This window comes from Trematomus bernacchii, unplaced genomic scaffold, assembly GCF_902827165.1.
Source record: "Trematomus bernacchii unplaced genomic scaffold, fTreBer1.1, whole genome shotgun sequence".
NCBI classification, from domain to species: Eukaryota; Metazoa; Chordata; class Actinopteri; order Perciformes; family Nototheniidae; genus Trematomus; species Trematomus bernacchii.
This window is the reverse complement of record NW_022987357.1, coordinates 5001-26271: the sequence shown is the minus strand read 5'-3', so window position 1 is coordinate 26271 and position 21271 is coordinate 5001. Positions and strand designations below refer to the sequence as shown.

General features: G+C 49.6%; 2 protein-coding genes across 2 annotated transcripts in view; both read right to left on the bottom strand.

Annotated features, from left to right (window-relative positions):
• Positions 1-1109: 1109 nt before the first annotated feature.
• On the bottom strand, positions 1110-7503 carry LOC117483817 (P17/29C-like protein DDB_G0287399). Its single transcript, XM_034132147.1, has 2 exons — positions 6173-7503; positions 1110-3161 (listed from the first exon to the last, which is right to left on the bottom strand). Exons 1-2 carry the CDS (start codon positions 6353-6355, stop codon positions 1968-1970), a joined length of 1377 nt encoding a protein of 458 aa, XP_033988038.1. The 5' UTR covers positions 6356-7503; the 3' UTR covers positions 1110-1967.
• A 944-nt stretch (positions 7504-8447) lies between these two features.
• Positions 8448-21271, bottom strand: part of LOC117483801 (interleukin-1 receptor accessory protein) — a gene marked incomplete at its 5' end in the record, with an annotated part of 13445 nt that continues 621 nt past the window's right edge. The window contains 3 exon segments of the mRNA XM_034132144.1: positions 8448-9789; positions 11258-11401; positions 20220-20363. Of these exon segments, the coding sequence (XP_033988035.1) occupies positions 9353-9789; positions 11258-11401; positions 20220-20363 (725 nt within the window).

Here is a 21271-nt window from a genome sequence, read left to right as displayed (position 1 = left end):
TTAAAGAGTCCTCTCCTGCTGATGTTCAGGTGTATATCAGTATGTAGTGTATCTACTTTAAAGAGTCCTCTCCTGCTGATGTTCAGGTGTATATCAGTATGTAGTGTCTCTACTTTAAAGAGTCCTCTCCTGCTGATGTTCAGGTGTATATCAGTATGTAGTGTATCTACTTTAAAGAGTCCTCTCCTGCTGATGTTCAGGTGTATATCAGTATGTAGTGTCTCTACTTTAAAGAGTCCTCTCCTGCTGATGTTCAGGTGTATATCAGTATGTTGTGTCTCTACTTTAAAGAGTCCTCTCCTGCTGATGTTCAGGTGTATATCAGTATGTAGTGTCTCTACTTTAAAGAGTCCTCTCCTGCTGATGTTCAGGTGTATATCAGTATGTAGTGTCTCTACTTTAAAGAGTCCTCTCCTGCTGATGTTCAGGTGTATATCGGTATGTAGTGTCTCTACTTTAAAGAGTCCTCTCTTGCTGATGATCAGGTGTATATCGGTATGTAGTGTCTCTACTTTAAAGAGTCCTCTCCTGCTGATGTTCAGGTGTATATCGGTATGTAGTGTCTCTACTTTAAAGAGTCCTCTCCTGCTGATGTTCAGGTGTATATCGGTATGTAGTGTCTCTACTTTAAAGAGTCCTCTCTTGCTGATGATCAGGTGTATATCAGTATGTAGTGTCTCTACTTTAAAGAGTCCTCTCTTGCTGATGATCAGGTGTATATCAGTATGTAGTGTCTCTACTTTAAAGAGTCCTCTCTTGCTGATGATCAGGTGTATATCAGTATGTAGTGTCTCTACTTTAAAGAGTCCTCTCCTGCTGATGTTCAGGTGTATATCGGTATGTAGTGTCTCTACTTTAAAGAGTCCTCTCTTGCTGATGATCAGGTGTATATCAGTATGTAGTGTCTCTACTTTAAAGAGTCCTCTCCTGCTGATGTTCAGGTGTATATCGGTATGTAGTGTCTCTACTTTAAAGAGTCCTCTCCTGCTGATGTTCAGGTGTATATCAGTATGTAGTGTCTCTACTTTAAAGAGTCCTCTCTTGCTGATGATCAGGTGTATATCGGTACACACACACACACAGCAGGTAATTATTTTGTATATATTTTATTTAAGTTCATTCATCTTTAACCTCCAGTTGGTTAAGACATCAATAAAATAAGAAAGAGACATTCAGTATTAGACGGACAGAATACACGTGATATAAATATCAGATATAAAATAAGGCATCTTCAGTTAAATACAGGTGAGTTCATGCTGACTTTCAAAAACAGCCGAGATGATCATGTGACGTTGGGTGCGCTGTGATGATATCGTGATTCATCAGTACGGAGGCCGACAGGTGCCGACGCTCCACAACCATCACAACATTTAAAGAGCTGCAGAAACTAAACGCTGCAAATCCAAAACACAGCGGAGACCAGAGGACAGCTGTCTCTGTCTCAGTTAGTCTGTCTCATAACTGTTAGTGTTTTTCAATATATCTGAAATGACCAAGTTAGCTACGTTAGCTAGCTAGCTTACATCAGAAGGAGTCATGTGACCACATTGTTAAAATAAGACCATCAAACATTTTACGTGAGTTTCCAACAACAGACTGTCTGGTTTTGGTTTCTGCAGCTTTTAGTAAACGCTGCCATGCTTCCTCAAGTTGCTGAACGTTCTCTAAAGGCTGCACGAGCTGTTGCTGGAGAGGTTCCTTCATGTGGAACCTTTGGGTTTCTATATCTGCATCCTTTCTGAAGCTGCAGTGTTCCTCCTGATAGCCTCCGTACTCCTGGATGACAAACTCGCCTAATCAAAATGTCTCTTTTTGCATCATTTCAAAAGTTTGCTTTAACATTGAAACACAGATTACGCTCCATGGTCCGTCCGAACGTCCAGAGTCGCGTTTGAACCCAGCGTGAGTGTCTTATATTTCTAATGTGTAAACAAAATCATCTTTCAGGTAGTGTCCTCGGACACACACTAGCTGATGAGCGTCGCTTTAACAACAAGCCCCTCCCCTTTCCCCGGTGACTCACAAGTCCTGGAGCCAATCATCTGCTGACGTGTGGGGAGGGCGGTGTCAGGGGCGGAGTCATATGTGGGGGCGGAGCCATGTGTGTGGGCGGAGCCATTTGTGGGGGCAGAGTCATGTGTGGGGGCGGAGCCATGTGTATGAGAGGAGCCATTTGTGGGGGCGGGGCCATGTGCATGGGCGGAGCCATTTGTGGGGGCAGAGTCATGTGTGGGGGCGGAGCCATGTGTATGAGAGGAGCCATGTGTGGGGGCGGGGCCATGTGCATGGGCGGAGCCATTTGTGGTGGCAGAGTCATGTGTGGGGGCGGAGCCATGTGTACGAGAGGAGCCATGTGTGGGGGCGGGGCCATGTGCATGGGCGGAGCCATTTGTGGGGGCAGAGTCATGTGTGGGGGTGGAGCCATGTGTGGGGGCGGGGCCATGTGCATGGGCGGAGCCATTTGTGGTGGCAGAGTCATGTGTGGGGGCGGAGCCATGTGTACGAGAGGAGCCATGTGTGGGGGCGGGGCCATTTGTGGGGGCAGAGTCATGTGTGGGGGTGGAGCCATGTGTTGGGGCGGGGCCATGTGCATGGGCGGAGCCATTTGTGGTGGCAGAGTCATGTGTGGGGGCAGAGCCATGTGTATGAGAGGAGCCATTTGTGGTGGCAGAGTCATGTGTGGGGGCGGAGCCATGTGTTGGGGCGGAGCCATGTGTATGAGAGGAGCCATGTGTGGAGGCAGGGCCAGGAGATGAGTGACAGTCCTGGGCGGGTTCAGGCCTGTCATGTGACAGCTGGTTTATCTCCACTGTTGGCCCCACCCCCCTCTCCTGCACCTGACCAATAACCCAAGCGCATCCCGAGCAGCTGATACCATGTGACCCCGCCCCCCCTCTCACCCGGCCCCTCCCCCTTCTGGGTGGTGCCCGATTGGCTCTTTGATTGGCTCTCTGATTGGCTCTCTGATTGGCTCTCTGGTTGTGTTGATGCACTTTCATCAGAGCGAGCGCAGCCAGGTCAGAGTGAGACGACGTGCTGTCAATCATCCTCCTGCCCAGAGCGATTGGACGGAGGGGGAGCGCCAGCCGGAGGCGGAGCCAGAAGCGGGAACGCAGAGGCTCGGATCGGGATCCTCGCCACGAGACGGAGAGGGAGGCGGCCTGGAGAGGAACGTTTATTTATATATCACCTTTCAACATGAGGCAATTCAAAGTGCTTTACAAAAACGAAAGACATTAAAGTTCTCCTATTTTAAGGCATATATTACAGGTCTCAGATATATAAAAACCAAGTCTCTGAAGGGTCCTGCTCCAGACCCCAAACAGATCCTTGTAGCCCCCCCCCCTCTCTTCCAGCTGTTACTAAGGACATGTCTCTGAAGTGTCCTGCTCCAAACCCCAAACAGATCCTTGTAGCCCCCCCCCCCCCCTCTCTTCCAGCTGTTACTAAGGACATGTCTCTGAAGGGTCCTGCTCCAAACCCCAAACAGACCCTTGTAGCCCCCCCCCCTCTCTTCCAGCTGTTACTAAGGACATGTCTCTGAAGTGTCCTGCTCCAAACCCCAAACAGACCCTTGTAGCCCCCCCCCCTCTCTTCCAGCTGTTACTAAGGACATGTCTCTGAAGTGTCCTGCTCCAAACCCCAAACAGACCCTTGTAGCCCCCCCCCCTCTCTTCCAGCTGTTACTAAGGACATGTCTCTGAAGTGTCCTGCTCCAGACCCCAAACAGATCCTTGTAGCCCCCCCCTCTCTCTTCCAGCTGTTACTAAGGACATGTCTCTGAAGGGTCCTGCTCCAAACCCCAAACAGACCCTTGTAGCCCCCCCCCCCTCTCTTCCAGCTGTTACTAAGGACATGTCTCTGAAGTGTCCTGCTCCAAACCCCAAACAGATCCTTGTAGCCCCCCCCCCCCCCCTCTCTTCCAGCTGTTACTAAGGACATGTCTCTGAAGTGTCCTGCTCCAAACCCCAAACAGATCCTTGTAGCCCCCCCCCCTCTCTTCCAGCTGTTACTAAGGACATGTCTCTGAAGTGTCCTGCTCCAGACCCCAAACAGATCCTTGTAGCCCCCCCCCCCCTCTCTTCCAGCTGTTACTAAGGACTTGTCTCTGAAGTGTCCTGCTCCAGACCCCAAACAGATCCTTGTAGCCCCCCCCCCCTCTCTCCCAGCTGTTACTAAGGACATGTCTCTGAAGTGTCCTGCTCCAACCCCAAACAGATCCTTGTAGCCCCCCCCCCCCTCTCTCTTCCAGCTGTTACTAAGGACATGTCTCTGAAGTGTCCTGCTCCAAACCCCAAACAGACCCTTGTAGCCCCCCCCCCTCTCCTCCAGCTGTTACTAAGGACATGTCTCTGAAGGGTCCTGCTCCAAACCCCAAACAGACCCTTGTAGCCCCCCCCCCTCTCTTCCAGCTGTTACTAAGGACATGTCTCTGAAGTGTCCTGCTCCAAACCCCAAACAGATCCTTGTAGCCCCCCCCCCCTCTCCTCCAGCTGTTACTAAGGACATGTCTCTGAAGGGTCCTGCTCCAAACCCCAAACAGACCCTTGTAGCCCCCCCCCCTCTCTTCCAGCTGTTACTAAGGACATGTCTCTGAAGTGTCCTGCTCCAGACCCCAAACAGATCCTTGTAGCCCCCCCCCTCTCTCTTCCAGCTGTTACTAAGGACATGTCTCTGAAGTGTCCTGCTCCAAACCCCAAACAGATCCTTGTAGCCCCCCCCCCCTCTCTTCCAGCTGTTACTAAGGACATGTCTCTGAAGTGTCCTGCTCCAGACCCCAAACAGATCCTTGTAGCCCCCCCCCCCTCTTCCAGCTGTTACTAAGGACATGTCTCTGAAGGGTCCTGCTCCAAACCCCAAACAGATCCTTGTAGCCCCCCCCCCCCCTCTCTCTCTCCCAGCTGTTACTAAGGACATGTCTCTGAAGTGTCCTGCTCCAAACCCCAAACAGATCCTTGTAGCCCCCCCCCCCCCCTCTCTTCCAGCTGTTACTAAGGACATGTCTCTGAAGTGTCCTGCTCCAGACCCCAAACAGATCCTTGTAGCCCCCCCCCCTCTCTTCCAGCTGTTACTAAGGACATGTCTCTGAAGGGTCCTGCTCCAAACCCCAAACAGATCCTTGTAGCCCCCCCCCCCCCCTCTCTTCCAGCTGTTACTAAGGACATGTCTCTGAAGTGTCCTGCTCCAAACCCCAAACAGATCCTTGTAGCCCCCCCCCCCCTCTCTTCCAGCTGTTACTAAGGACATGTCTCTGAAGTGTCCTGCTCCAAACCCCAAACAGATCCTTGTAGCCCCCCCCCCCCTCTCTTCCAGCTGTTACTAAGGACATGTCTCTGAAGTGTCCTGCTCCAAACCCCAAACAGATCCTTGTAGCCCCCCCCCCCTCTCTTCCAGCTGTTACTAAGGACATGTCTCTGAAGTGTCCTGCTCCAAACCCCAAACAGATCCTTGTAGCCCCCCCCCCCTCTCTTCCAGCTGTTACTAAGGACATGTCTCTGAAGTGTCCTGCTCCAGACCCCAAACAGATCCTTGTAGCCCCCCCCCCCCTCTCTCCCAGCTGTTACTAAAGAGCTGACTCTGGGTCAGTAGCTTCAGAGAGAGAGTAGATCTCATCAGGAGAACTCCGTGACTAAACTCCATATCATGTTCCAAACCACATGAAGGATTCTCTCTGAAACAGCATGGAGCTCAAACTCTTTCTCTCTCAGGTTTACCACAAGGTGACTTCCTTTTGATTTCCTGCTTCTTCACACATACTCTCTCCAGTACAGGTTAGCTCTGAGTGTTAGCATGCTAATGTAAACACAGACCATATTACTTCCAGAACACGTCTCATTGTTTCTGACAGCAACGTTTCTGATTGGCCCGTGGGTGTAAAGCCCGCCCACATTTTAGTAATGTGGTCATGACGCAGCAAATCTGGATCAGCTCCGTTGTTCATCTCTTTAGTAACAGCTGGAAGAGAGAGGGGGGGGGGGGGGGGGGGGAGGCTAGAAGGATCTGTTTGGTATTTTGAGCAAAACACTTCAGAGACTTGTTTTTTATATTTTGGTATATATCTGAGACCTGTAATATATACCTAAAAATAGCATGATAGGAGATCTTAAAAACACTTTTCTTTTCAATTCCCAGAATGAGGATGCTTAGATGTTTAAACAGAATGAGGGTAGACCTGTTGGAGCTGCGCTGCCTCCACGCTGGGATGTTTGCTGACGGACTGAAACACCACGGAGACGATGGAGGCGCGGCGCTCGTTCTGCAGAAACAAACCCAGCCGGCACTCCAATAGGCTGAAGCTCTTCTCTGAGAGGAAGGCGGGGCTTAGCACGAAGAGGAGGCGGCGGCTCCGCTGCATCGCCTGCAGGATGCACTCTGATTGGTCTAAAGGGGGACAAACGAGAAGTGTCAGGAACAACGGATGACACAATACAAGACAGACGCGAATATAGAAGGGAATCTCAGGAACATGTCGTAGAGTTTGGGAATTATATCATGATATGAAGAATTAGCTAAATACAACGACAAATACTGGCAATACTCGAAAAAACCATCCTGTGCTCCTGGAGCCACATTTAAACACCGATTGGACACGAACAACACAGACGCAGAGTTAACACGAACAACACAGACGCAGAGTTAACACGAACAGCACAGACGCAGAGTTAACACGAACAACACAGACGCAGAGTTAACACGAACAACACAGACGCAGAGTTAACACAAAAGGGAATCTCGTAAATATACGACATTAAACACATTTGAACACAACTCTGACTCACTGAGCTTCATGTCGTTGAGCTTAGGGATGATTTGATATGAAGATGAAGAATTAACTAAATAAAACGACAGATACTGGCCTAAAAATCGCAGAACGCAAAACCATCCTGTGCTCCTGGAGCCACATTTAAACACTGCTTTAAACTAGTGTTTCAATCCATCATCATACAAACATCGCTCTCCTCAGAGCCTCGAGACTCCCACAGAAACAGAAACACCTCGATCGGAATAAACTTGAACAAAAACAAAATAAAAACCATCAGCGTCTGACAGTGTTTCTAAAGATCACTCACCACTGAGCTGTGACGTTGTGGAAGTCTCCGAGTATGAGAATGATCCGATGAAGATGAAGATGAAGATGAGACTCTGTTTGACCTTTACCTGCGCTCTGATTGGCTGTTCAGCTTCAGCCAATCCCGGGTCGCAAAAAGGGCAGAAAAAAGGAAACCAAAACACCGATCGTAGCAAATCTTCACTTCCCGTTCTGTTTGAACGAGACGAGGTCCTAACTCCCATGCTACTGTCCGGATGCTAAACAATTGCATGCTAATCGTAGCATTACGCTAATAGAGAGAGCTGCTAATGAGGCTATATATTGCTTTATATTATTTAAAGTAAAACATGTATTTACTTGCTGTTTTTGTTTATAGTGAATGATTCTTATTTAGTGTTGTTTGTTTTATTCTTATATTTTGAAGGCATGTTTGGGCACCGGGTGTAATTGTGTGTGTTAAGGAATAATTCTTCTAGATATCTAACCTTTGCTCTGTGACGTTTTATGATCTACTCTGACGTCTGTTATCTCCTTTAAGGAAAGGCCTTGGTGCCATATGTGTTGTCATCAGTTTGTGACCGGTCAACTTGTCTGGCACGAAGGGTACTTGTTGTGAGAACACTGAGGCACTTCTTTATCGGTGTTTGTGGACTCTAAGATGTGAAATCTTTGAGGCCATGAGTGTCGGACGCAGGTGGCTCAGTGTTCCCAGCTGTTTAGTCTACTCCTTCAGAGATGTTGATTTCTCTCTGTGAACCAGTTAAAAGGTCTAGCATAGAGAGAGGCTCTTCAGAATTGACGTGGCAACTCTACCGTGTGGTCAGAACCTCTGACTCTTTGACTTGTGATGTGAATCCTCCGGCCGAATACTCTGAATAAACCCATCAGTGTTTGACATCAAAAGCTCCAACTCTCACCGTGTCTCCTTCCTGAGTCGGTGACTCCATGCATTACTACACAGAAGTTTCCCCCACAGTGTATACATTGGAGAGACAGGTGGAGCAGCAGGAGGGTCATGGTTCTTTACCAGGGTGAAGTCATAGGAAAGTCTTTAAGGAAAGGAATCGATAGGAAACCTGTTGTTCTGTTGTTTATGATATCGGATCATTAACCCTGCGTGCGATTGGCTAATTGAAGCCTCTAATTTTAAGTTAATTATCTGTTTTATTTCCACATGGTTTTGTGCGACACAGTGGCTATAAACATATATATTTATACTAAATGTGTGTGTTCATGGTCAGCTGAGAATATGTGAGTTTTAGACGTCTGGAAATAACTTGTGACTTCTTGATCTCTGGAGATCAAATAATAATTGTAAACGATATGAACATTGTGATCCAAACTACACGGACGTGTGGAAGCAAGAGGTGGAATGAAGATGATGCTCACAAACCAGTAGATGAACAAAACATTTATTAAAAACCAACATGAGGTGGATTACAGAAAAATACAAAGTGAATGAAGACAAAGCGCAGGATGCTTTCTCCCATTACCGCTAAGTGCAAAAGATGAAGAGCACAGTTTCCCTTAATGAACAGAAATATAAACCTTGATTCATTGTAGATATGCATTTATACGATAAAACCAACATTAAAATGAAACATAGAAAGAGTAATGATCAGGTGAGTTTCAAACATATATTTCTGACTAAAATACAATTCAAGTCGCTGCTGCACATCCCCGAGGGTTGGTTTCCCTTCAACATGTTTACAAGTACTTGTTAAAGTGTATCTTGCGTGGTATCTTAAATCTCCCAACCTTATTTACGTGCTTTGCAATGTGCAGTTCCTCTAACGGCCACTAGAGGAAGTCAATGGGAGCTTCTCTCTAGAGGTGCAACTTAAATATAAAAAGTGAACGGTTCCCTGAGGGATGTTACTAAATGTAAATGCAGGTGAAGCTCATGGTGGTGAGACGACAAATAATACTGAGTTCATGAGGAAGTAAATTAATCTGAGACAAAAGGCTTTTTTATTTCTATGTTCTCAGTACATTCATCGTGGGTCTGGTAGAAAACTAAATGACTAAGACGTTCAACTCATCTGTGAACATCATCTGATTCTGGGTCTGGTATGTGGAGCGTTGCAGTACACGCATCTGTCCTCTAGGGTTAGACTCCTCTACAGCAGCGCTGCTTTAATATTGATGTTGTAAATCTCCCTCTATGCAGACGACCATAATATTTATATCTGTATGACCAAATGTAACAGAGGTTAACCAACTACGGGACAGGGTTCAGGCCACATGTGAACATTCGGTCTCAAAGATCTGGACTTTTTCTCAGAATTAAAAAACATTTTTCTACGCCGCGGCCTGGAAGACCTTCTGCGGGTGTTTGATGCTGTTGGTGATGAGGCCCGTCTGGGAGTTGGTGCTGTTCTGACTTTGCAGCCTCAGCCCCTTCCCCCCCTCCTCCCCCCTCCCTCCCCCCCTCCTCACAGGAAGCTCCACCCTCAGCCTCTTCCAGAAGCGAGAGGTTAGATCTCTGGATTTGTCCCCCTGCCATCGGACCAGAGCCAGAACCACGCGGGCCCTCCTGAGCTCGCGGACCAGGCCCCGCCCCCCCCCCGGCTGGTACTGCACCAGGATGACCCTCAGCTGCCCCCCCCGGGCCATGCTGTCCAGCCCCACCTGCAGCTCCAGCAGAGCCTGGGACCCCCGCGAGGCGTAACCCGGGCCGAGGACCACGAGGAGGCGCCGGCTACGAGACACAAAGCTCAGAGTCTCGTCTGTGATGGCTGGGAGAGAGGGGGTGAAGGGGGGGGGGGGGTGAGATGAAGGGTGACTCTGTTTCTGATAACTCTCACTGTCACACGTTAGTACTGTAGTATCAGTGTGTAGTATCAGTGTGTAGTATCAGTGTGTACTTGTAACCTCAGATGTTGACGTAGAGCTGTTCAGGGCAGCAGTGTTAACCATCATGTGATGTTTGGCGTTCTGAGCATGTCAGTTGGAGTTATGACATCATCGCCTAGCATCGAGCGAACGTGTTCATCATGTGAAGTATGGGGCCATTGGGATGATTTTCTTTTGAGTTATGAGAAAACCATGTTTCATGGCGAGCATTGTGTTGCTAACGGCTTTTGACTAAATCTCCAAACTGACATGAATATGTCTTCAGGGCTGGACCGTTAGCACACGTGAAGTTTGAGCACTTTTTGTGCATTTTCATGGGAGTTATAGCAATATCGTGTTTTACGGTGAGGGCTTTTGAGAAAAACTAACGAGTGGCACATAGACATGTTCACTCGTCTCTGCACCTTAGAGATACGTAGCGATTTTTGTTAGTTTACGTGAAAGGAAGTGGGCGTGGCTTGCACATTTTTTTACGCAAAGTTCTGGAAATAAGAATCATAAATAATAATAATAATCCTATCGATATCAATAATGAATAGTGTGCGCGCGTGTGTATGAGCGTGTGTGTGTGTGTGTGAGCGTGTGTGTGTGAGCGTGTGTGTGTGAGCGTGTGCGTGTGTGTGTGAGCGTGTGTGTGTGTGTGTGAGTGTGTGTGTGTGTGTGAGCGTGTGTGTGTGAGCGTGTGTGTGTGAGCGTGTGTGTGTGTGTGAGCGTGTGTGTGTGTGTGTGAGTGTGTGTGTGTGTGTGAGCGTGTGCGTGTGTGTGTGAGCGTGTGTGTGTGTGTGAGCGTGTGCGTGTGTGTGTGAGCGTGTGTTTCTGTGCTTTTGCCCATTGTTCCCCTGTTCTGTGTGTTTGGCAGGATTACAGCAGGGTCTTCACCGACCTCCGCTCTCAGACCCTAGGACACAAAACCTCCGAATGAGAAGGTGTGTCCAAACTTTTGACTGGTACTGTACTTGTGTGTACTATGGTGCGGTAGGTGTGTGTACATGTACTTGTGTGTACTGTGGTGCGGTAGGTGTGTGTACATGTACTTGTGTGTACTGTGGTGCGGTAGGTGTGTGTACATGTACTTGTGTGTACTATGGTGCGGTAGGTGTGTGTACATGTACTTGTGTGTACTGTGGTGCGGTAGGTGTGTGTACATGTACTTGTGTGTACTGTGGTGCGGTAGGTGTGTGTACATGTACTTGTGTGTACTGTGGTGCGGTAGGTGTGTGCACATGTACTTGTGTGTACTGTGGTGCGGTAGGTGTGTGCACATGTACTTGTGTGTACTGTGGTGCGGTAGGTGTGTGCACATGTACTTGTGTGTACTGTGGTGCGGTAGGTGTGTGTACTTGTACTTACTCCCCCCCGGCAGGCTGTCTCTGTCGAAGATACACACGGTGTACCCCAGCTCGTTCTCCAGAACGCTGCGAAGAGTGGAGAGAACGAAGAGTTCCTCCTCACTGCCCCTCGCATAGGAGATGTACAAATCGTACTCCTTATCATCTACACACACACACACACACACACACACACACACACACACACACACACACACACACACACACACACACACACACACACACACACACACACACACACACACACACACACACACACACACACACACACACACACACACACACACACACACAATTAAATTACATTTAGGAAGAGGAAGTAGAAGTACTCAGATCTTACAAAGGAAATACTCTAGTAAATTGTACTTAAGTACAGCACTTGTACTTACTACTATTAATACACTACTGTATTAATAGTAGTAAACATATTTTAACATATATATGACTATTATATATATGTACTTAATGTTCTCAGTTTCTAACTCAGAGTTGAACTCTCTGTTCAGAAACAGATAAAGAGTTCAGATGGACTGATTCCTCAGAAAGAAGCGTCTTGTTTACGTCACATGATCAGATCTGTTTCCACCTCCGTATCTGCCCAGGAAGTCAAACTTTAAACACGTAGAGGTCAGAAAGTCCTCGATGTTGATCTGCAGCAGAGCGTCTCTGAGGGACAGTGTGAACATCTTTACAGAAACACTCTCCAGTTAGAGTGCCGCTCACAGAGTGACGCTCACAGTGACACAGAGTGACTCTCACAGTGACACAGAGTGACTCTCACAGTGACACAGAGTGACACTCACAGAGTGACACTCACAGAGTGACTCTCACAGTGACACAGAGTGACTCTCACAGTGACACAGAGTGACACTCACAGAGTGACACTCACAGAGTGACTCTCACAGTGACACAGAGTGACTCTCACAGTGACACAGAGTGACTCTCACAGTGACACAGAGTGACGCTCACAGAGTGACGCTCACAGAGTGACTCTCACAGTGACACAGAGTGACTCTCAAAGTGACACAGAGTGACTCTCACAGTGACACAGAGTGACGCTCACAGAGTGACGCTCACAGAGTGACTCTCACAGTGACACAGAGTGACTCTCACAGTGACACAGAGTGACTCTCACAGTGACACAGAGTGACGCTCACAGTGACACAGAGTGACGCTCACAGAGTGACTCTCACAGTGACACAGAGTGACTCTCACAGTGACACAGAGTGACTCTCACAGTGACACAGAGTGACGCTCACAGAGTGACGCTCACAGAGTGACTCTCACAGTGACACAGAGTGACTCTCACAGTGACACAGAGTGACTCTCACAGTGACACAGAGTGACTCTCACAGTGACACAGAGTGACGCTCACAGAGTGACTCTCAAAGAGTGACGCTCACAGAGTGACGCTCACAGAGTGACACTCACAGAGTGACTCTCACAGAGTGACGCTCATAGAGTGACGCTCACAGTGACACAGAGTGACTCTCACAGTGACACAGAGTGACTCTCACAGTGACACAGAGTGACTCTCACAGAGTGACTCTCACAGAGTGACGCTCACAGAGTGACTCTCACAGAGTGACGCTCACAGAGTGACGCTCACAGAGTGACTCTCACAGAGTGACTCTCACAGAGTGACTCTCACAGAGTGACGCTCACAGAGTGACTCTCACAGAGTGACTCTCACAGTGACACAGAGTGACGCTCACAGAGTGACTCTCACAGAGTGACTCTCACAGAGTGACGCTCACAGTGACACAGAGTGACTCTCACAGTGACACAGAGTGACTCTCACAGTGACACAGAGTGACTCTCACAGTGACACAGAGTGACGCTCACAGAGTGACGCTCACAGAGTGACTCTCACAGAGTGACGCTCACAGAGTGACTCTCACAGAGTGACGCTCACAGAGTGACTCTCACAGAGTGACTCTCACTGAGTGACGCTCACAGAGTGACTCTCATAGAGTGACACTCACAGAGTGACGATCACAGAGTGACACTCACAGAGTGACTCTCACAGAGTGACACTCACAGAGTGACGCTCACAGTGACACAGAGTGACTCTCACAGTGACACAGAGTGACTCTCACAGTGACACAGAGTGACGCTCACAGAGTGACTCTCACAGAGTGACTCTCACAGAGTGACTCTCACAGAGTGACGCTCACAGAGTGACTCTCACAGAGTGACGCTCACAGAGTGACTCTCACAGAGTGACTCTCACAGAGTGACTCTCACAGAGTGACGCTCACAGAGTGACTCTCACAGAGTGACGCTCACAGAGTGACTCTCACAGAGTGACGCTCACAGTGACACAGAGTGACTCTCACAGAGTGACGCTCACAGAGTGACTCTCACAGAGTGACTCTCACAGAGTGACGCTCACAGTGACACAGAGTGACTCTCACAGAGTGACTCTCACAGAGTGACTCTCACAGTGACACAGAGTGACGCTCACAGAGTGACTCTCACAGAGTGACTCTCACAGAGTGACGCTCACAGAGTGACGCTCACAGAGTGACGCTCACAGAGTGACGCTCACAGAGTGACTCTCACAGAGTGACGCTCACAGAGTGACTCTCACAGAGTGACGCTCACAGAGTGACTCTCACAGAGTGACGCTCACAGAGTGACTCTCACAGTGACACAGAGTGACGCTCACAGAGTGACTCTCACAGAGTGACGCTCACAGAGTGACTCTCACAGTGACACAGAGTGACGCTCACAGAGTGACTCTCACTGAGTGACGCTGACAGAGTGACTCTCACAGAGTGACACTCACAGAGTGACGCTCACAGTGACACAGAGTGACTCTCACAGAGTGACACTCACAGAGTGACTCTCACAGAGTGACGCTCACAGAGTGACTCTCACAGTGACACAGAGTGACGCTCACAGAGTGACGCTCACAGAGTGACTCTCACAGAGTGACTCTCACAGAGTGACGCTCACAGAGTGACGCTCACTGAGTGACGCTCACTGAGTGACTCTCACAGAGTGACACTCACAGAGTGACGCTCACAGAGTGACTCTCACAGAGTGACGCTCACAGAGTGACTCTCACAGAGTGACTCTCACAGAGTGACGCTCACAGAGTGACGCTCACAGTGACACAGAGTGACGCTCACAGAGTGACTCTCACAGAGTGACTCTCACAGAGTGACGCTCACTGAGTGACGCTCACAGAGTGACGCTCACAGAGTGACGCTCACAGTGACACAGAGTGACACTCACAGAGTGACACTCACAGAGTGACTCTCACAGTGACACAGAGTGACTCTCACAGTGACACAGAGTGACTCTCACAGTGACACAGAGTGACGCTCACAGAGTGACGCTCACAGAGTGACTCTCACAGTGACACAGAGTGACTCTCACAGTCACACAGAGTGACGCTCACAGAGTGACGCTCACAGAGTGACTCTCACAGTGACACAGAGTGACTCTCACAGTGACACAGAGTGACTCTCACAGTGACACAGAGTGACTCTCACAGTGACACAGAGTGACTCTCACAGTGACACAGAGTGACGCTCACAGAGTGACTCTCACAGTGACACAGAGTGACTCTCACAGTGACACAGAGTGACTCTCACAGTGACACAGAGTGACGCTCACAGAGTGACGCTCACAGAGTGACTCTCACAGTGACACAGAGTGACTCTCACAGTGACACAGAGTGACTCTCACAGTGACACAGAGTGACTCTCACAGTGACACAGAGTGACGCTCACAGAGTGACTCTCAAAGAGTGACGCTCACAGAGTGACGCTCACAGAGTGACACTCACAGAGTGACTCTCACAGAGTGACGCTCATAGAGTGACGCTCACAGTGACACAGAGTGACTCTCACAGTGACACAGAGTGACTCTCACAGTGACACAGAGTGACTCTCACAGTGACACAGAGTGACGCTCACAGAGTGACGCTCACAGAGTGACTCTCACAGTGACACAGAGTGACTCTCACAGTGACACAGAGTGACTCTCACAGTGACACAGAGTGACTCTCACAGTGACACAGAGTGACTCTCACAGAGTGACTCTCACAGAGTGACGCTCACAGAGTGACTCTCACAGAGTGACGCTCACAGAGTGACGCTCACAGAGTGACTCTCACAGAGTGACTCTCACAGAGTGACTCTCACAGAGTGACGCTCACAGAGTGACTCTCACAGAGTGACTCTCACAGTGACACAGAGTGACGCTCACAGAGTGACTCTCACAGAGTGACTCTCACAGAGTGACGCTCACAGTGACACAGAGTGACTCTCACAGTGACACAGAGTGACTCTCACAGTGACACAGAGTGACTCTCACAGTGACACAGAGTGACGCTCACAGAGTGACGCTCACAGAGTGACTCTCACAGAGTGACGCTCACAGAGTGACTCTCACAGAGTGACGCTCACAGAGTGACTCTCACAGAGTGACTCTCACTGAGTGACGCTCACAGAGTGACTCTCATAGAGTGACACTCACAGAGTGACGATCACAGAGTGACACTCACAGAGTGACTCTCACAGAGTGACGCTCACAGTGACACAGAGTGACTCTCACAGTGACACAGAGTGACTCTCACAGTGACACAGAGTGACGCTCACAGAGTGACTCTCACAGAGTGACTCTCACAGAGTGACTCTCACAGAGTGACGCTCACAGAGTGACTCTCACAGAGTGACGCTCACAGAGTGACTCTCACAGAGTGACTCTCACAGAGTGACTCTCACAGAGTGACGCTCACAGAGTGACTCTCACAGAGTGACGCTCACAGAGTGACTCTCACAGAGTGACGCTCACAGAGTGACTCTCACAGAGTGACGCTCACAGTGACACAGAGTGACTCTCACAGAGTGACGCTCACAGAGTGACTCTCACAGAGTGACTCTCACAGAGTGACGCTCACAGTGACACAGAGTGACTCTCACAGAGTGACTCTCACAGAGTGACTCTCACAGTGACACAGAGTGACGCTCACAGAGTGACTCTCACAGAGTGACTCTCACAGAGTGACGCTCACAGAGTGACGCTCACAGAGTGACGCTCACAGAGTGACGCTCACAGAGTGACTCTCACAGAGTGACGCTCACAGAGTGACTCTCACAGAGTGACGCTCACAGAGTGACTCTCACAGAGTGACGCTCACAGAGTGACTCTCACAGTGACACAGAGTGACGCTCACAGAGTGACTCTCACAGAGTGACGCTCACAGAGTGACTCTCACAGTGACACAGAGTGACGCTCACAGAGTGACTCTCACTGAGTGACGCTGACAGAGTGACTCTCACAGAGTGACACTCACAGAGTGACGCTCACAGTGACACAGAGTGACTCTCACAGAGTGACACTCACAGAGTGACTCTCACAGAGTGACGCTCACAGAGTGACTCTCACAGTGACACAGAGTGACGCTCACAGAGTGACGCTCACAGAGTGACTCTCACAGAGTGACTCTCACAGAGTGACGCTCACAGAGTGACGCTCACTGAGTGACGCTCACTGAGTGACTCTCACAGAGTGACGCTCACAGAGTGACGCTCACAGAGTGACTCTCACAGAGTGACGCTCACAGAGTGACTCTCACAGAGTGACTCTCACAGAGTGACGCTCACAGAGTGACGCTCACAGTGACACAGAGTGACGCTCACAGAGTGACTCTCACAGAGTGACTCTCACAGAGTGACGCTCACTGAGTGACGCTCACAGAGTGACGCTCACAGAGTGACGCTCACAGTGACACAGAGTGACTCTCACAGAGTGACTCTCACAGAGTGACGCTCACAGAGTGACTCTCACTGAGTGACTCTCACTGAGTGACGCTCACAGAGTGACGCTCACAGAGTGACGCTCACAGTGACACAGAGTGACGCTCACAGTGACACAGAGTGACTCTCACAGTGACACAGAGTGACGCTCACAGAGTGACTCTCACTGAGTGACGCTCACAGAGTGACGCTCACAGAGTGACGCTCACAGTGACACAGAGTGACTCTCACAGTGACACAGAGTGACGCTCACAGAGTGACGCTCACAGAGTGACGCTCACAGAGTGACGCTCACAGAGTGACTCTAACAGAGTGACGCTCACAGAGTGACGCTCACAGAGTGACGCTCACAGAGTGACGCTCACAGAGTGACGCTCACAGAGTGACTCTCACAGAGTTACTCTCAGAGTGACGCTCAGAGTGATTCTCACAGAGTGACTCTCACAGAGTGACTCTCACAGTGACACAGAGTGACTCTCACAGAGTGACTCTCACAGTGACACAGAGTGACGCTCACAGAGTGACGCTCACAGAGTGACGCTCACAGAGTGACTCTCACAGAGTGACGCTCACAGAGTGACTCTCACAGAGTGACGCTCACAGAGTGACGCTCACAGAGTGACTCTCACAGAGTGACGCTCACAGTGACACAGAGTGACTCTCACAGAGTGACGCTCACAGAGTGACGCTCACAGTGACACAGAGTGATTCTCACAGAGTGACTCTCACTGAGTGACGCTCACAGAGTGACTCTCACAGAGTGACGCTCACAGTGACACAGAGTGACTCTCACAGAGTGACGCTCACAGAGTGACTCTCACAGAGTGACGCTCACAGAGTGACTCTCACAGAGTGACTCTCACAGAGTGACTCTCACAGAGTGACTCTCACAGAGTGACGCTCACAGAGTGACTCTCACAGAGTGACGCTCACAGTGACACAGAGTGACTCTCACTGAGTGACGCTCACAGAGTGACGCTCACAGAGTCACTCTCACAGAGTCACTCTCACAGAGTGACGCTCACAGTGACACAGAGTGACTCTCACAGAGTGACGCTCACAGAGTGACTCTCACAGAGTGACGCTCACAGTGACACAGAGTGACTCTCACAGAGTGACGCTCACAGAGTGACGCTCACAGAGTGACGCTCACAGAGTGACTCTCACAGAGTGACTCTCACAGAGTGACGCTCACAGTGACACAGAGTGACTCTCACAGAGTGACTCTCACAGAGTGACTCTCACAGAGTGACACTCACAGAGTGACTCTCACAGTGACACAGAGTGACGCTCACAGAGTGACTCTCACTGAGTGACTCTCACTGAGTGACGCTCACAGAGTGACGCTCACAGAGTGACGCTCACAGTGACACAGAGTGACGCTCACAGTGACACAGAGTGACTCTCACAGTGACACAGAGTGACGCTCACAGAGTGACTCTCACTGAGTGACGCTCACAGAGTGACGCTCACAGAGTGACGCTCACAGTGACACAGAGTGACTCTCACAGTGACACAGAGTGACGCTCACAGAGTGACGCTCACAGAGTGACGCTCACAGAGTGACGCTCACAGAGTGACTCTAACAGAGTGACGCTCACAGAGTGACGCTCACAGAGTGACGCTCACAGAGTGACTCTCACAGAGTGACTCTCACAGAGTTACTCTCAGAGTGACGCTCAGAGTGATTCTCACAGAGTGACTCTCACAGAGTGACTCTCACAGTGACACAGAGTGACTCTCACAGAGTGACTCTCACAGTGACACAGAGTGACGCTCACAGAGTGACGCTCACAGAGTGACGCTCACAGAGTGACTCTCACAGAGTGACGCTCACAGAGTGACTCTCACAGAGTGACGCTCACAGAGTGACGCTCACAGAGTGACTCTCACAGAGTGACGCTCACAGTGACACAGAGTGACTCTCACAGAGTGACGCTCACAGAGTGACGCTCACAGTGACACAGAGTGATTCTCACAGAGTGACTCTCACTGAGTGACGCTCACAGAGTGACTCTCACAGAGTGACGCTCACAGTGACACAGAGTGACTCTCACAGAGTGACGCTCACAGAGTGACTCTCACAGAGTGACTCTCACAGAGTGACTACAGAGTGACTCTCACAGAGTGACTCTCACAGAGTGACTCTCACAGAGTGACTCTCACAGAGTACTCTCACAGAGTGACTCTCACAGAGTGACTCTCACAGAGTGACTCTCACAGAGTGACGCTCACAGAGTGACTCTCACAGAGTGACGCTCACAGTGACACAGAGTGACTCTCACTGAGTGACGCTCACAGAGTGACGCTCACAGAGTCACTCTCACAGAGTCACTCTCACAGAGTGACGCTCACAGTGACACAGAGTGACTCTCACAGAGTGACGCTCACAGAGTGACTCTCACAGAGTGACGCTCACAGTGACACAGAGTGACTCTCACAGAGTGACGCTCACAGAGTGACGCTCACAGAGTGACTCTCACAGAGTGACTCTCACAGAGTGACGCTCACAGTGACACAGAGTGACGCTCACAGTGACAGAGTGACTCTCACAGTGACACAGAGTGACGCTCACAGAGTGACTCTCACTGAGTGACGCTCACAGAGTGACGCTCACAGAGTGACGCTCACAGTGACACAGAGTGACTCTCACAGTGACACAGAGTGACGCTCACAGAGTGACGCTCACAGAGTGACGCTCACAGAGTGACGCTCACAGAGTGACTCTAACAGAGTGACGCTCACAGAGTGACGCTCACAGAGTGACGCTCACAGAGTGACTCTCACAGAGTGACTCTCACAGAGTTACTCTCAGAGTGACGCTCAGAGTGATTCTCACAGAGTGACGCTCACAGAGTGACGCTCACAGTGACAGAGTGACGCTCACAGAGACACAGAGTGACTCTCACAGTGACAGAGTGACGCTCACAGAGACACAGAGTGACTCTCACAGAGTGATGCTCACTGAGTGACGCTCACAGAGTGACGCTCACAGAGTGACGCTCACAGTGACAGAGTGACGCTCACAGAGACACAGAGTGACTCTCACAGTGACAGAGTGACGCTCACAGAGACACAGAGTGACTCTCACAGAGTGATGCTCACTGAGTGACGCTCACAGAGTGACGCTCACAGAGTGACGCTCACAGAGTGACGCTCACAGAGTGACGCTCACAGAATGACGCTCACCTGTGTGCCGCTCGTCGGTGCCGAACCAGGACCTGTAGAGCAGCAGCAGCTCCAGCCAGAAGACGTGATAGATGATGAAGAGGAGCAGCATGAGGACGAGGGTCGCCCCGAGGCCGACGCCCAGCTCCACCGAGGGCACCCACACTGGAGGAGATACAACAACCGTTAGTTTATATTAAAGGGATCCAGAAATAAAACACAAACTGGTTTCAGGTTTTTTTTTTAACTTTATTTTCCTTTTTCTTAGGATATATACAAATATATAAAAAACATGTCTATGAAGTGTATGACTCTATTTTAGTCCTGTTACTAAAGTGCTGATTCTGGGTCTGTTGCTTTAAAGAGCTCATCAGGAGAATTCTACCCAGATACCCATATCATGTTCCAAACCACATCAAGGATTATTTCTGAAACAGTATGGAGCTCAAACTCAAACGGAGGAAAAGAGAGAGGGTTTTATTTCCTGACACTTTGTGCGTCTCCTGTCCCACCGGACACACACCGGACACACCGGACACACACCGGACCCACTGGACACACACCGGACACACACCGGACACACCAGACACACCGGACACACACCGGACCCACTGGACACACACCGGACACACACCGGACACACACCGGACACACACCGGACCCACCGGACACACACCGGACACACACACCGGACACACACCGGACACACACCGGACACACACCGGAGACACATGTTGATGTAGAAAGACATCAGAAAGTGACTTTTGCATAAAAGGAGATCTTTAAACAACACATACTGTACAGCGTCAAAGAAAAATAAAACAGGTGTGCAGGTTATCCATTTTGACAACATTAATAGTACACATTTTTTTAAATGATAGACGGACAAATGGTTAAAATCACAGCACAAAAAACAAAACAACAAACACAGATAAATGTTAGTCATGGTTGACTTCAGGCTTTTTTTATTACCCCCCAGACGACCATCATTTTTTAAGAGCTAATTGATAATGCTAAAAAACAACCTCTGGAGGTCTCGTACTAAAAGCTTCTTTGGATCCAAGACCATAAAC